The sequence below is a fragment of the Camelus bactrianus genome, chromosome 4 (genome assembly GCF_048773025.1).
Source record: "Camelus bactrianus isolate YW-2024 breed Bactrian camel chromosome 4, ASM4877302v1, whole genome shotgun sequence".
In the NCBI taxonomy this organism is placed as follows: domain Eukaryota; kingdom Metazoa; phylum Chordata; class Mammalia; order Artiodactyla; family Camelidae; genus Camelus; species Camelus bactrianus.
This window is the reverse complement of record NC_133542.1, coordinates 46,680,100-46,696,368: the sequence shown is the minus strand read 5'-3', so window position 1 is coordinate 46,696,368 and position 16,269 is coordinate 46,680,100. Positions and strand designations below refer to the sequence as shown.

General features: G+C 49.0%; 1 protein-coding gene across 3 annotated transcripts in view; it reads left to right on the top strand.

Moving 5' to 3' along the window:
• The window catches only part of PAX5 (paired box 5), a 182,522-nt gene that overhangs the window by 87,356 nt on the left and 78,897 nt on the right, over positions 1–16,269 (top strand). For all 3 annotated transcript variants that reach the window (XM_045515200.2, XM_074361843.1, XM_010952880.3), the window contains exon 7: positions 15,659–15,788. In XM_045515200.2, coding sequence (XP_045371156.1) covers positions 15,659–15,788 — 130 coding nt within the window. The remainder of the gene's footprint in view (positions 1–15,658; positions 15,789–16,269) is intronic.

Below are 16,269 nucleotides of genomic sequence, written 5' to 3'. Positions count from 1 at the left end.
CCACGGCCAGTTGTACACAGGCAGAGTTGTACTTGAACTCACTGCTGTTGCTTCCTGAAGAATAACAGCAGTCTTACCAATAATGATGATGGCAAAGCTTGATCAAGTGCTGGTTACTCTGCACACAGTACTTCATTTAACCCTCAGAACCACTCTGTGAGCTTAATACAGCCATCCCTGGTTGTCCGTGGAAGATGCGATCCAGGATACCAGCAGACATCAAACCCCGCGGATGCTCAAGCCGCTTGCGGTCTGCCCTCGGTGTCTGCGAATGCAGACCTTGCAGAAAAGGAGGGTTGCCTGTGCTGTCGTTAGACCGCTGGACAGACCAGGAAGCTGGGGAGTGGAGGCGGGAGGCAGTGGGTCTGAGATGAGTCGAGCTGGGATTCTCTCCCAGTTGTGTCTGCCTCCCCAGTCTGTTGGCTTCGCTGCTCCACTCCCCATCCCCCATATGTGCCTTTCCTGTACCCTACAGCTGCTTTGCAATACGGTTTAGAGTGTATCGGACATTTTCACTCTGTTACTCACAGATCAGTGGTACCTGCACTTCTGTGCGTGTTCCTGCCTTATTTCCCCTAGGTCTGTGTCTCCATCTGTCTCACATTAACCTGTTTTCAGGACTCATCAACTCACTGAGCCCGGGATCTCCTCTCATTGCATGTCTTTAGGATATTTCCCGAGCCAGGCACAAGGAACAGAGCAGATCAAAATCGAAAATCGCTGCCCTCACGGAGCCTCCATTCTCCTGGAACAAAGACGGTTTCTGACCTGAGGTCTGGGTGCGTCTCCAGGTCCAAAGCCGATTATTCCTGTGCTGGGCTCCGAGCGTCCTGCCCGCTTGCAGTTTCCTGGAACAGTGGCACGTTCCTGTGTCTGTTCTAGAGGCCGCGGATGTTTCCCCCTCACGACCCGCCCCCCTCCTTCTGTCGCCCCGGGATGTCGCTGTGGGCCCGGGGCAGGTCCCCGGCTGCTCCCGGGGATCGTACGCAGGCGTGATTTACCGCACCTCCGTGCGCCACATGTCTTTAAAATTACAGTGCCCATTTCCTGCTGAAATAATTTCCACGAAGAGTGACTCCTATTACCGCAAGAGGCGTGCAGACGTCATGATTTATTATTATTTATGGTCCCAAGGCCTTGTTTATGCAAGACGGGTTAGGTGCGTGCGATAGAAATGCCATTATGCAAATGACATTGAATGTCCTTACTGCGCCTAAATAATTTTTGTGTTGGACGATTAAACCTCATCTGTTATTGATATGGGCTGCAGTCGGGCTATTACAGAGTCCCAACAGTACTTACTCCCAGTAATGGGAAAATTGAGAGAGAGAGACCAACACAATTGCCTCAAGTGGGCCGTGATGGTCTGGAAGGAGTAGAACATCTCGGAGGCCTGTGCGGAGGGAGCCTGCAGACTCCGCGGATAAATAAGGGAGGCCGCGCCCCGCAGTGAATTATGCCTCGGGTTTGAGTGGGTGCCTTGCAGGATTTGTGGCCTTCCAGTAGCGTGATTTAGTTATTTGATTTAGCCTGGGGATTGGGCAGCCCCACGCCGAATTCCAGGGTGGCCTCCGTGCCATTGTGAAGGGGAGGGCGAATTGAAGGAGGGTGGCTGCGGACGACACCGGGCATCCAATCTGCTGCGCCAACGCCACAGCGGCCTGCAGCCCGGCCCGTGCACGCAATCACCCGCCTTCCAGAGCGCGCTCCCTCTCTCTCTCTCTTGTTCTTGCTCTTTTTTTGACACAGCTGTGAAGTCCCATTTTGATCAGTGTTGATAGCTTATGAATTCCAAAATTGACAAAATTTACAGAAAAATGAGGATAATCCATCTTCCTTAGCAGCCTGTCAGGAGCTGGCCATACTTCATAATCTCCAATTACAGATGCTATTTTCCGACATTTACATGCAGATATTAGAACCAAATGAAAATGAGAAACAAAGAGAGAATGGAAATGCAGCTATTTATATGTATAAAAGACAAACAGGTAAATTCGAGACATTTAGATTGGATTTGGGGTCCCTTTAGGAGGCTGGAAAGAGACAGCTTTGAGCACGTGGGGTTTCAGAATAAAATGGTAAGACGCGTGGCCTCACCAGGCCTGCCTGTGGTCTGGCAGCTTGAGTTAAAAATGGGTCAGTTCTGCTGGGACAGCTGGGGATGCTTGATTTGGGTGGGGGCACGTAGGGCATCCCCTAGGGTTTTAGAGAGTCCCTGGGGAAGCACCCAGAGCTCATGCTAAGCCATCAAGTCCACATATATTTCACAAATGAGTGAGTTTAGAACCTTCAATATTCGTTTTTTAAAAAGATGGTGTGTGAGGGGTGGGGGAGGGGAGGCAGGAAATGCCACTGGCGTCAGCTCCCTCTCCAAAGCAACTTTCAAAAAGTTGGCACGTTCTGTTGACCAATTCATCAACTCCCCCTGAGTAGAAGATGTGTGAAGATACCACTGTTTGTCACAAGGCTCTGGCCAGGTGCACAGGGAGTTGCACCAATAAACTTCTAAAATGGGATATAAATAATAAAATTAATGGAGAGAGAAGGAGTTCTGATATATAGATCATCCGCTTCCGTCTCGGCTAATCTGGCCGAGAGAGGAGGGTCTGGGAGGAGGCTTTGTAATGAAAATGTTCTTCCCATAAAATTGAAGGGAGAACAGCCTTGTTGCCCTCGCAGCTGTATGTGGCACTGGCTTCTGGAAAGCCAGGGATATTAATTAGCACTGCTTTGGATTAAACTCTTCCAACCATGTTGGATGGTACGATTTTTTTCTCTTTGTGAGCTTGACACGGGTGGCAGGCAAAAGTCTGCCTGGGTTTTCCCAGCTCACTATTATTACTGAACTTTTCCTTTTATTTGGGGGATCAAACCTCTTTCTCTCCTGGAAATGAAAACGTGAGAGTTAAGGGTTTTCCTGGGCAGCTGGGTTTTCCAGAGGCTGTTGTGTTGGAGCAGACAGAGGAGGTTGAGATGGTTGCATGGGGAGATGTGAACATCTCTGCCTTTGGCTTGAAAGCTTTTGTTTATTTGTGGGAAGCCTCTTCCTAGCCAGCAGTTTTATATTATTTGAGGTTTGATTTGTGGAAGAGAGGTGAAGGGAATAAAACCAGGAGGCTAAATTTAACGTGTGAGTGGTGGGGGGGCGGAGGCGAGAGAGAGAGAGAGAGAGAGAGAGAGAGAGAGAGAGAGAGAAATTGTTAAAAAACCAAGCTCAAACCAAACCTTCAGAAGTGTGTTTGTTTACACATCCAGTCTCAAGGCCAATGGCTTGCTTGTTTAAGTAAATTATAGGTATTGGCACAAAGAATGGTTATCACGCTTTCTTTCCGGGTACGAAATGCAAGATTCATGGCATTAACACATAACTGCAGAGTGCAAACATATTTTCAGTAATTAAAAGCAAAAGCTCTTAAGTTAACCTTGATAAAGAGGCATATAAACAGAAACACCATTGCTATTGTGCTGGTTTTGTCTCTGTTATTTACATTAGCTAAAATCTGGGCTTACGCATAATAGCTCAGACCTAAGCCTAGTGTCTCCTTCCTTTGGCTTCTGATCTTTCTAAAAGCCAGAATGTTGCCTTCAGTAAAGAACCCAGCACTTGAACCAAACAAGCGAACAAGTCCAATGCCTGATTTTCCCTTAACAGTGCTGACAATGTCACATGTTTTCATTTATTTCTCTGTTGTGTCCCACTAATATTAAGACAACTTGCTAATGCCGACATAAATCTGAGCATGGCTGTCCTCTGAGTTTATAATTTAGGCTGCCCTCTGAGACTGAGTGACGAGAATAAAGGATGAAGGCAACACCATCTACGGCTGAACCCATTTGGAAGAATTTCCTACAGGAGGTTGTTCTCAAGCCGGGACGTGAAGGGGTAGATAGCCAAGGACTGGAGGAGAGGACGAGAAAGGGCATTCAGGGAGGAGGAATGTTCTTGTCACATGTGGAGGTCAGGAGCAGGCAGATGTCTGAGGGGGTCATGAGGGCTGTGGAGATGTTCTGGCCTAGCCCTGGGCCTCCCTCTCCTGGGCCCAGGACCCCATCGGGACGCACTGCAGAATCGTGGTGAAGAACAGAGACTTTGGGATCAGACAGGACCTGAGTCTAACACCTCCTTTGCAGCTCACTCCACTCCCTGGTCTCAGTTTTCTCATCTGTACCAGGATGGATTTTGACGACGGTGGAGGACGGTGGTGTCTGGTGGCATTCAGGATCTCAGACTTGGAGTCCCACTGCTGGGGGTGATGATTTGGACACGCTATTTTGGCCCCTTATGCCTCATTTTCATCATCTGTAAGGTGGGGATAATAATATTTACCCCATAGGGTCATTCTAAAGATTAAATAAATGAATGTGTTTTAATACCTAGAACAGTAGCTGGAGTGTAGTAAGCATCCAGGAAATGCAAGTACTCCTGACTTCTTCTGTGTCTGACGGTTCAGGTGAGAACTGGTAGAGTCTTCTGTATTGGAGTCCAAATTAGCTGTGGGAGGCCCACTCCTCTCAGCCTTCTTTTTCTGGTGCTTCTTGCACGGTGTCTGGCTCTAGCAAATCTTGGTGACAAAGAGGGCATACCCTCCCAAAGGTGCCTGTTTGCCTTTTCAGAATATGGCCTGTTAGAAGGTTCTTTCTGGTGAGGAGCAGAAGGGGCAGAGATGTGGCCTTTGGCCTGAGGTGTGTGCATATGTGAGTGTGTGCGCGCATATATGTGTCACCACTCAGCAGCCGCAGGGCAGAGGTGAGGGGAGGAGCATCTGAGCTCACCCCCTACACACATTGATCTTGCAGTACAGAGGGAAATCTTTTCATTTCTTTATGGCCCCAGGATAACCTTTCTGTCTTCTCGCAGTTGGGAAATAAATCCAAAAGAATGTGAGCTCTGAGCATCTTGGGATGCCCCGCATGCCTACACCAGGTACCTCAGGATGGGAGGGCCTCCCTTTGCCCCTGTTCAGGCCCCTTGGTAGCCAAGAGGTCTCCATTTCTTTGGGGGTAGTGGGCCTCCTTGCCCGCCTCCCTTCCCTATAGCAGGAGGGGACAGCCAGGCCCCACCATGGACCCCCTGGAAGAAGCTGGTGGAATTTGGCTGCCCCAAGATGGAACTTTGTTTTTGGAACTCTTGCTCCTTTTCTCCACATCAAGATTTGGATGCCAGGGCCTGAACCGACCCTGGGGCTCCCCAAACAGGGGGTGCTCCCCTCCCTCCTCCACATAATTTCCTCCACTGCATCTTCGTATCATTCAGGAGGCCTGGGCTGCTGGGTCCTGGCTCTCGTCCTCCAGCCGTAGAGCTTTGTGCTCCAAGTCTTGTCATTTCTTCTCTTGCATTTGGGAGAACAAGAGCTGGAATGCTCTGAACCTTGTCTTCCTGCACTTACAGATTTTTCAGGGTGCAGGGTGGGCCCCAGATTCCTTTGCTCCTTTCCTCCCTCAGCTTCACTCAGAATATTTCCTGCCCAGGCCGACTAGTGGGACCCAGATTCAAATCAGGCAGCCTGTAGGAGCCTCCTCATCTCAAAGGGAGAGCAGAGATGGTGCCAAATGACTGGGATACGGTAGCATGGGACAGGTGTCCTAAATGACGTACAGGGGTGATGCTAGGGGAATTCAGAGAAAGGAGTGATTTATTTCAACCAGAGAGACTTATGGAAGGCATCCAGGAGGAGACCGCATTTGAACTGGGCCTTAGAGGACAAGGATTTGGACTGGGGTGAGGATGGAAAACAGTGTAAGCAAAGGCATTGAGTGGAATGACTGGGGCGCTCAGTAGTGAGTGTGGTGTGGTGTGGCTGGAGCAGAGGGTGGTGTTCTGGAAGTCGGTAGATTCAAGTTGAAGTTAGAAAAGGAGGTTTGGATTTGGATTGGGGCCTGTGTTGTTTGTGTCAACATTACTGGAGGCAGTGAGAAGCCAGGGAGGGTTTATAAGCACAGAGTATTCTGGCTTGCAGATAGCACACTGGTTAGGAGTGGGAGAAAATGAATGCCTTTTTTAAAAAATTGTATACAAAATCATTTTCCATTTCAAGTGAGCTTGTGATGAGCTCTGTGTTGACTGTGAGAACAGCCTGAGTTAATCAGGTGATGAGGCGACAAGAAAAGCAGAAGCAAGCTTCTTATGCCCAAGAGGGGAGCAAGGGCCCCAGACAGCACACTCCAGACCGAAGTGGGGAGGCCTTAGTGCTTTGTCAGAGCCAGAGCTGCGTGGCCACGGAGTGGCCGCCTCAGGAAGCAGGGAGTTCCCCGTTGCTGGTGAGTTTCAAGCATCGGCCAAAGATCAGCATCTAGAACCCCTGAGCTCCTTTGGGCCCTGAGATCTGGGGCGCACCAAGATTCTCTAAGTGGCCAGGGTCCGGGGAGAGGGGGACCGCCTGATTAGTCATTGCTGAAAAAGTTTCTTCTGGACAGAAACAACAACATCTGATTTCGGTCTCCTCCCTGGGGCTTCCCCTGCTATCCCACACCACCTGGGAGTGACTGGAGGGGTGCCTGGCAGGCTGTAGACAGAGTAGGGAGAGATGAGTCAGTTAAACTATGCAAGTCTCTTCTTGGAAGCCCCTTGATTCCACTGCAGACCACGCTGATCCAAGCACGGGCACAGTTCTGGAGAACCAAATGAATAACAAGCGCGCCTCATTCATGCCTATCACGTGCTTTCTGATGAATAAAAGCACTTCGAGATCACTTACCCTCCCAGTGACCCTGGGAAGCACCTCTGATGCTATTGGCAGAGCCAGGCCATGGTACCTGTCCCAGTTCATTTGGTTCCACAGGCATTTATGTCACATCTGTTCAGAGCTGGGCACTGGGCCAGGAGCTGCTATCACAAAGATGAGGGAGACACAGCCCTATCCTCATGAAGTTCACACTGTAGTTGGGGAATGAGGGCCCTGAACAATTAAGCATACAATGCAGAGTGATAAGTGCAGTGGTAGAGATATGCCCACTTAGGGGTTCTAGGAGCACAGAGGAGGGGAAATCAGGGAGGGCTTCCTGGAAGAGGGAGGCCATTCAGAATTCTTGGCAGTTCTTCCCTTAGTTGATACTAATGGTAGAGCTTTGTAGATTATGGAGTACTTTTACAGGCATCATTCATAGTCTCTCCATTCAGCAAACTTTTCTTTTTCAAGTTCGATTCATCCTTATTTGGTTGGCTTAGTGGGGATGAAATGCTAAAACCTTGTTGTTGGTTTTTTTTAACTCTTTTTAAAAATTAAACCTTTTATTTTGAGATTATTGTAGACTAAACTGAAGTGGTAAAAAGTAATACAAAGGGATCCCATATACCTTTATCCAGTTTCTCCCAGTTACAACATCTTGCAAAATCATCCTGGAATATTGGTGTTGATAAACTCACTGGGATATTGGTGTTGATTGGCTCTGAGGACTAAAACATGAGAATAAAAAGACCTGCCCTCAGGACTTGACATTCTTATCACTCCCTGTGTGCCTTCTCATGACCCTGTGAGGAGGGTCCTAGATCCCCATGTTGCAAATGAGAAAAGGGGCCGAGAATGTGAGGTGCCTGGCCTAGTTGCTCACAGCACGGACTTGGCTGTGTCAGACTTGAAATGCATCCTCCTGGCCCCAGGGCTGGTGGGCTTCCTCAGCCACACTCCTGCCTGATGGCTGCCAGGCCTCTGAATTCAGGGGCCTGGGTAGAATAGTAGTACCTTCACCAACCCAGAGAGTGTAGCCCAAGCCCAGCCTCAACCACATCAGGGAGAAACCCATCCACATGGTGAGGACCCACCTGTGCGGGGCACAGACCCCGGGGAGGCCTCAGAGCTAGAAGGGCCCTGTGGTTCTGGTCTGCCTCCCTCATTTAGAAGATGAGGCCTCGAGAGGAGAGAGGTCTGCCCCAGGTTTCCCGGGAGTCCAAGGCCAGGCCGCGTCTCCAGGCTCCCTGACAATCAGTTTAACTCATTGAAATCAACAGGCGCAGTTTTGTGTTCCCAGGTTTAAAAAGTGTGGAAATTTGCTCCTTCTTGCCTACAGATTCAGAGCTCTTCCAGGAATGGGGTTCCATGTGTGGCTAGGGGACTTCATAGAGGAGAAGGTCCCACCCTAACTGACTGAGCTTTGCCCTCAGGGCTGAGAGTGAAGTCTTCTTGAATTCTAACTCTGCTTCTAGGGTGATAGGCCATCATTGGGCTTGGAGTTGGCACATCTATGTCCCCTCTCTGAGCTCCATCTCTGTCCTCACACCCCAGAATTCCCAAGGACGTAATGGACTCACAAGGACTTTGCAAACTGGACAGTGCTAGGCAGACAAGAGGCCTCATGTTCTTGTGTTTGGAACCATGGGTCCCTGAAGATGCAGGGATTCAAGAGAGCAAACTCCTGGCTGCTCTTGGCCCCTTCAGTCCTCTCATTATTCCACAGGTATCTGTAGGACAGCTGGTGGGTGCCCACGAGTGGTGCCATGAGTCAAATATGTGCTGTTTGGGTTTTTTTTTTTACTTTAATTATGGAAAATTTCAAAAGTAGATGGAATAGTCTAATCAACCTCTAAGCACCCATCACCCAGATTCAACAGTTATCGACTCCAGGCTTGCTTCATTGATAGCCCTGCTTCCCCTTTCCACTTTACTCTTTAACAACTTTATTGAAGTATAATTTTTATACCACCAAATTCACTGGTTTGAAATATATGAGTCAGTGATTTTTAGCAATTCTTAGAATTGTACCACTAATACCACAGCCCAGTTTTGGAACAGTTCCATCACTCCAACAGGAGCCCTGGTGTGGGTTTATAGTTAATCCTCTCCCCCCCACCCAGTGCCAGCCAACCCTTGCTCCACCTTCTGTGTGGAGATTTGCCAGTTCTGGACATTTTACTTATATCTGGCTCCTTTCAATTAGTGTCCTTTGAGGTTCACCCATGTTGTCACCTGTCTCAGTACCTTGTCCCTTCTTATTGTTGACTAGTGTGCCATCACACACATATACCACCTTTGGTCAACCACGCTTTATTTTGAAGCAAACTCCAGACATCACATCACTTTGTAAATATTTTAGAATGACTCTCTGCAAGATGAGGCCTTAAAAAGCATAGCCGTGATCCATGATACCATCATCACACCTAAAAAGTTAGTCAATCCCATCATGTCCTCAAATACCCAATCGATGTTTGCATTTCCAATCGTTTCATCATATATCATAGTATTTTTTTTTTACAGTTGTAGTTTTTACAGCTTGTTTGTTGGAATCGGGGTCCACATTGCAATCCAACTGTTGTGTCTCTAAGTCTCCTGTAATTTATAGAATTTCCCTCCATCTGTCTTTTCTTGCCTTGGAATTCATCTAGTGAAGAGGGAATCCATACTTTGTCATGTGGCCAGTGTCAGAGGCAAAGAGCGTCAGCCTTGGCAGGGGACTTAGAGATCAGGGCAAGTTTTCAGACAGATGGGAAAGCTTAGGCGAGTGAAGGTAGAGACCTGCCCCTAGACCCCTGTCCCACCCCTGCTGCCTCAGGCCCCAGGCCTCTCTGCCTCCTCAATCTCAGGTCATCAGGCCAGGCCCTGGGGACATGCCTCCCCTACTCTAGCATCTGCCCTCCTCTGGGTAGGTACATAGTGGGGCAGGTGTCTGGTCCTTCAGGATCGAGGCGGTTGGCCTGGCTCTGGCCCAGCTCCTGAGGGCCACCTGAGGCTCGGCAGTGAGCCTGGAGGAGCTCAGCAGCTTGTGGCCCCAGGCGGCCATCTGAGGCAGCCAGCCCTGCAGCCTGCCCCCTACACTGCCCCACTTTGTGCTGCCCTCCTTCTCACGTGTCTGTGTTTCTTTTCTCCTCCATGCTATGGCAGTGGTGCCCCGTGCTGATGAGACAATACTTGGTGCAGCCCCAGGCAGTCCTTTTCCAGGTAATTTCCTAGGGACCCAAATGACCCCCAGCACACACTTTCCTGGGGCACATGCCTCCTTGAGTCCCTTCTAGGATTCCTTGACCCCTCATGCTGCTTAGTTTCCAAAGTGTGATCCCTCTCCTTATCCTTCAGATCCTCATAATCGCCCTGGCAGGCAGGCAGCAAGGGGTTACACATAAATCTCATTTTATTAATGAGAAAAATGAGGCTAGGAGAGCTGGCCCGTCTTGCCTGAGGTTATACAGGTGAGAAACAGGCAGAGCCAGGGCAGGATCCCTGTTATTGCTCCTAGCTCACTGTTCTTTCTACCACAGGATCAGCAGCTATAAGTGATGCAGGTACAGATTAGCTAAAGAAGTCCATTCTCCTCCCTGTGTCTCAGTTGTCCAGGTTGGGAGATATGCCCCTGAGCATCCTTCCAGCTCGAGCATTTGAGAGTGCAAGACAGTCTGTCATCTGGAGCGTGGTGTCTGAGAGGATGGTGTGCATACATGGTGGGCTTGACCTTGAGGCCTCTCAGGAGTCTGTGGCAGTGGGCAGAGAAGTTTTATCCCAGTTGGTTGCCTTGGAATGGACAGTCTGTGAATTGCTGACCTGAGTTCGTTTCTCTTCCTGGGTTATAGTCAAGGGGCCCTGATGGGAAGGAAGCAGAAGCCCAAAATTACACCGTTAGAAAGAACTCCAAGAGCTTGGAGAAGCAAGAGATGGAACACAGCTGTTGCCTGTGGTTGTTGGTGGCTGGGTAGGAGCAATGGGGGGAGAAAAGGTGGCTGTGCTCCCAAGGGTGTAAGTCCACCAACACACATGTGCATATGTGACTGTGTGTATGTCTAGGGTCTCTGCACCCAATTGTTCAGCCCTTGGCTTCCCAAGTCACTATGAGATACGGAAATAGATGCCATTGTTACCGGAAAAGAGGCACCAATAATGTGTTTTCGCTTATCTTCCTCTCTCCTTATCTTCTTTCCCACCTTTCTTTTTCTATGATTCTTTCTACCTCTCCCAGCCTCCGTTTTCACAATGGATTTGTCCTGCAAATAAATAATTACATATATCTAAGATAGTTAAGTTAAGGCTGAAAAAAAAAAGGTTCAGAAATTATGCAGAGGAAAGAGTAAGATCATTGCATGAGGTGCCAGCAATGATATGGTTGTGGTGATTGAGCACTGAATTTGACTGAGCTTCCTGGCAGCCAAGGCACAAAGGGTTATGGAGTGGTTTCCAATGTTCCTATTGTTCAGAGGTGAATTAACCATTCATTGGGAGAAAAGAAGCCTTTTTTCTGGTAATGACTTATAGGAAATATTGACATGGAATTTGAATATTCTGACGGGCATGTCTCCAGAGGTTAAAATAAAGGCTCTTTGTATGGCTGTTTTCTTTAACTGCCTCTAATCAATGTTGAATGCCTGATATTCTGTGACAGACCAGTGACGGCACTTCCCCAGGGACTTTACCTCATGGTAGGCAAGGACATTGTTTTCTGGTCACCTGATTCATTGAGGGGTAGAGGTGAGAGGTTAGCATATTATTTGGAGCTCTTGTTCCAACACTCCCCAGTTACTTGTTGAATGTTGTGGGGCATGTCATGCTGCTGGACCATACATTGATTCATGTAACAGGCACTTAAGGGGCTTTAGGACTGTTCCATGCTTTATGCTCTCAAGGCAACCTAGAGGGGACAAACAAACAGCCATTATACATAGTGGGAAGTGTGATAATAGAGGTCTGTGCAAAATAGCACCAAGTATGGACACATAGACAAGGGAGTCATGATTTCTTTGTAGGAATGTGGGGCCCAGGAATGGCTTTACCAAGGAGGTGACATTTGAGCTGGGTCTTGTGGACTGTGTAGGAGTTCTCTAAGTAACTGCATGAGATGGGCCCTCCAGGCAGAGGTAGGACAGTACCTGGAGTGGCTGAGGGGCCAGCCGGGGGAGTGAGGTGCCAGGAAACCCAGGAGATTGGGGAGAATGCAGTTGCCTTTAAAGATCACAGGCAGCTCAGAGGGACAGACAGTGATGAGAAATTAGTGAAATGACAGCATCCCCTGGCTCAGGCAGGAGCAGAGTGAGAGCTGTGGCATCCCACCAGAGAAGGAGATGGGGCTCAAGGCCAGCCCTGCCAAGTGGCGATGGTGGGAGGCACGAATGGCAAAGGGCAGTGAAGGCTGGTTTCTGAGTCCTGCTGTCCCCTGAGCCCCAGCTCTTTAGGAAAGTTCTCTTTACCTTCTGGCAACCATTGGTGGTTGGAGGACTGGATTTTTGGACGCCCAGTAACACAAGTTGAAGGTTTTGTGTCTTGAAAAGATGATTCAAACCCAACTGTTGAAGCGATTGGACAAACTTTGATACTGAATTTATTAACTAAAACAAGATCAAATAACAAAAAGTTCTTTCATCTGGACATTAAATAAGTTAAGAGGCAGGATGGGCCACTCACCCTCCTACCATTTTCTTAAACGCAGGTTGGCTATGCTTTCTTGGGAAACAGAGGCTTTCCTTTGTAGACCCAGCTGCCTACCCTGGAGTCTGGGAAGGCGCAGGCCTGCCAGTGGGGAGGGGAGGGGTGCAGGCTGAGAGCCTGCCTGGCTTTCCTGAGGATAAGGGTCACTCACTCATTTGCTCATCCAAGTGTTCATTGTGCAGGCTCCTCCGAGTCAAATCCCAGCTTGTCTTCTTTTTATCTTAACCTCTTCTGCTTTTACCTCCTACAGCTATTGGCATGTGCCCTGTTTTGGGGTCACTCCAGTCTTCTCACCTCTGAGCCTTCCTTCAGCTCTTCTCAGCCTGGAGGGCAGGGATTGCTTGGGTTCAGGGTAAATACAGCCGGGCCCAGGAAGCCTTTCCTGACCCCTTCCCACCCTGTGTAAATGAACGGTTCTGTGTGCTTGTCCCTCTTGGGTGGAGCTTCAGGGCCACATGTCCTTTCCCTTGAGGTTTGTGAATGCAGGTCAAAGGGCATGTCTGGTCTTCACATGGCATCTTGCACACAAGAGGCTCCACAAATTCTAAACATCTACTATGTTCAGGCCTCCACTAGGACACTCGGGAACAAAGAGGGATGGGAGGCTCTGTCCCCACTCTGGGGGCCCAGAAACCCCAGAGACCCTCACAGAGGCATTTTGACCTCCCATCTTTGCACACAGCAATGCCTTGAAGGAGGAGCTTCCAATGAGCTTTACTTCCAAATTTGTTTTTAGCAAATTAGGAGGCTAATGTCATGACTAAGTCCCATTCTGTGTTGGATAAAGTCTAGTCAGTGACCTTTTCCCAATAGCTCCCTGCTGCGTGGAATGAAGACTCTGCTGGGTGTGACCTATAGGAAGAAATACATTGTTATCTCTACCTAGTACACACATATCCACTTACACATGAAACAAAGATTAATGAAACAGGACTTACTCTTTCTGTCTGAGACTCTTGGATATTTTCTGTCCTAGTCCATTCTAATTTCATCTTTTAAAAGGTTGGTACTAGTAAACTGATTTCATGTGATACAGGGTTAGGACACAGTATGAAAATCATTAAGGTGATTGTCAAGACTTTGGAATCAGATGGATGCAGATTTGCATCCTGGCTCTGGCACCTAGAAGCCGTGTGACATTAGGCAAGCTACTTCCTCTTTATAATAGAAGTCTCAGTTTCTTCATCTGTAAAATAGGGATAACAAAGAACCTACTACAGAGGGTAGTTGTGAGGATTAAATGGGATAATAGAGGTAAAGCTTCTGGCACAGAGTAAGTGATTGATAAATGTGAGCTTTGACATATTCGTGAAGATTTTGGTTCTTACTGTCCTGGTACCACTTGGTGGAGCCAGCTGAGTGAAGGCAGGACTCCTGCCTCCTGGGGAATGGTAGTCAGGAAGGACTTCCTGGAGGAGGAGTCACTGAAGCAGGACAGCAGGTTGGCCAGGACCCATTACTGTCCTCACAGTGGCCAAGAACCCTTTGTGAGCATCACCAGGCCACTCGTCTCCTTTTCCATGAAGGGCAGACTTGTTTCCAAGGAGTTTTGGCTGGACCTAGAGCTGACCATGTTAGATGCCTTTGCCTTTCACAGTTAGGTCTCTAATCCACCTGGAATTGATTTTTGTGTCTGGTGTAAAGTAAAGATCCAATTTCTTTTTTCCCCCTTGTTTCTTGTTACCCCGCAGTGTTTATTAGAGTCCATCCTCCCCTGCTGATTTGTACATCACCTCTCTCATATATCAAGGTTCCATATTTGCGTGGATCAGTTTCTGGACTCGATTCTGTTTCACAGGTCTATTTATCTGTGCCGGTGCCAGTCCCATACTGTCTTAATTACTGCAGCTTAGTGGTGATTCCTGATGTTGGGGAGGCCTGTCCCTCATCTTGTCCTTCTCCCTTAGAAGCACCTGGGCTGCTTCAGGCCTGTGCTCTTCTCTGCATGTTTCAGAATCAGCCTCTGCTGGAAATGTGCAGAGAACCCCTGAGCTCTGGACAATAATCCATCTCAGGGTGACTGGGCTTGCCATGCCTCTTAGACTCACGGCTGCCATCCATCCTGGTGGGCATTTGAGCTGCCCTGAAAATACTTTTTAATTCATTTGCAGAAAGAAGAGCCAGGAAAGTGCCCAGGTCTGAGTCTGCTCTGCCTGCCACTTGCCCGGTGGCTCCTATGGTTTCCCTCCCAGTGGCTCAGTCCTTGTCATCCTACCCAGGGTGTCTGTAAACTACTTTCAGAAGACTGCTAGCTTCTTCATCTCTGCCTGCCAAGGACATAGCCCCGGAAAGACAGGAATGTGTCCCCCATTGGCAATGCCAGGGTCCTGGAGGAAACTCCCTGCACCAAAGCTTGGCACAACCAAATTGTTTGGTTTAGGTGTTTGCAGATATATTCTTTACCAAAAGATAGGCCTGGAGGTGGGTGAGAGGATAAGATCTGTCACTCGTGCTTCTACTGAAGCCTGTCTTTGAATGGGAAGATCCACATTGGCATCTTGATAGCCTTCCCTGGAGACCATTCTGACAGTGGCTCGGATGCCAAGGAAATGACTCATCCCAAGCTCTGATTCCATGAAATGGCTTAAAGAAAGGAGCATGACTCATGGGCCAAATGCACACAGTTGCTGTGGACTTGGTAAATCAGATGTATACACTGCAGTTTTCAGCATGCAGGTGTTTATGTGCTTCCAGAGTTCAAAAACACTGGCCAACTGTGAGTCATTTGGTTTGGTATTTTGGCTTTTGGGTAAGAGTTTATGGTAAACCATCCCCTGTTGACCCTGGGCAAAGTCCTCCTCCCTTTGGGCCTCAGTTTACTCATCTGTGAAATGAGGATTTGGATGGGATAATGGCCCAGATTCCCTTTAACCCTTGTTTCTGTGATTCTACACCTGTGGTTTGAGAATACTTAAATCAGAAACTTTCTTTCCACCCTCCTGGCTATGAGACTCCTTTTTCTGCTTTGCTTTAGGTTACTGATATCTCCCTCCCTGCATGGAGGAAGATGGTCATCTCTGGCCAGCTGGGCTGGGTGAGGGGTACCTGCAGGCCACAAAGAAGCTAGGTTTGAATTCTTGTGAGGCTATACTGCATCCTGTCCACCAATTCACCCAGGGAGCCTTGCCATTTCTGGGTACTGTCTTGTTCTGTTGAGCTGAATCTACCCTCTCAATACCGGGCATCTTAGCCCTCTGCAGGCCTTGGTGCTGGCCTGGGCTGGCCCAGCTGGGTGACTGAGCCCAGAATGTGGCGGTGGCATTGGGCTGGGATGTTTTAGAGTCCCGCTGCTGAGATGTCTATTTTGTTTCCTCTTTCAGACCGCCGATTATTCAGCCATGGCCTCGCTGGCTGGCGGGCTGGATGACATGAAGGCTAACCTGACCAGCCCCACCCCTGCCGACATCGGGAGCAGCGTGCCTGGGCCGCAGTCCTACCCCATTGTGACAGGTGAGGGCACCTAGGGTGTGGGGGGTGAGTGGCAGAGAGAGGGAATGTGTGTGTGATGAGGAAAATGGTTTCTTGGTGCTTTTGACTGACTGGCCATCTTTGTTTTAATGAGGTTATGAGGTCCTGGAACAGGTGAGGCAGTAGGGGACTGCTGGGTCCAAGAGTTGTGGCTTTGATGAGACATGCTCTGATAAAGCCGGAGGAGAACAAATGGCAGATGGGCTACGGGCTGAGAGGAGTGGCAGGGAAGCCTGGCGTCAGAGAGGCTGGTGATTTCTGGGCCCGCTGTGGGTGGGACTGAGTGTTCAAAGGTCTTGGAAGAAAGGCAGCCCTGGTTGGCCTCAGCCTGGAGGATGAAGAGAGTCCTGTCGGATTGTCGCCAGGGGTTTCAGATTGCCAGGCAGAGGTGGAGTCATGAGGGGCAGGAGGTTGAGGCTGCCTTTCTGGAAGGCCCGGGACCAGCCACTTTAGCTGTCAGCCT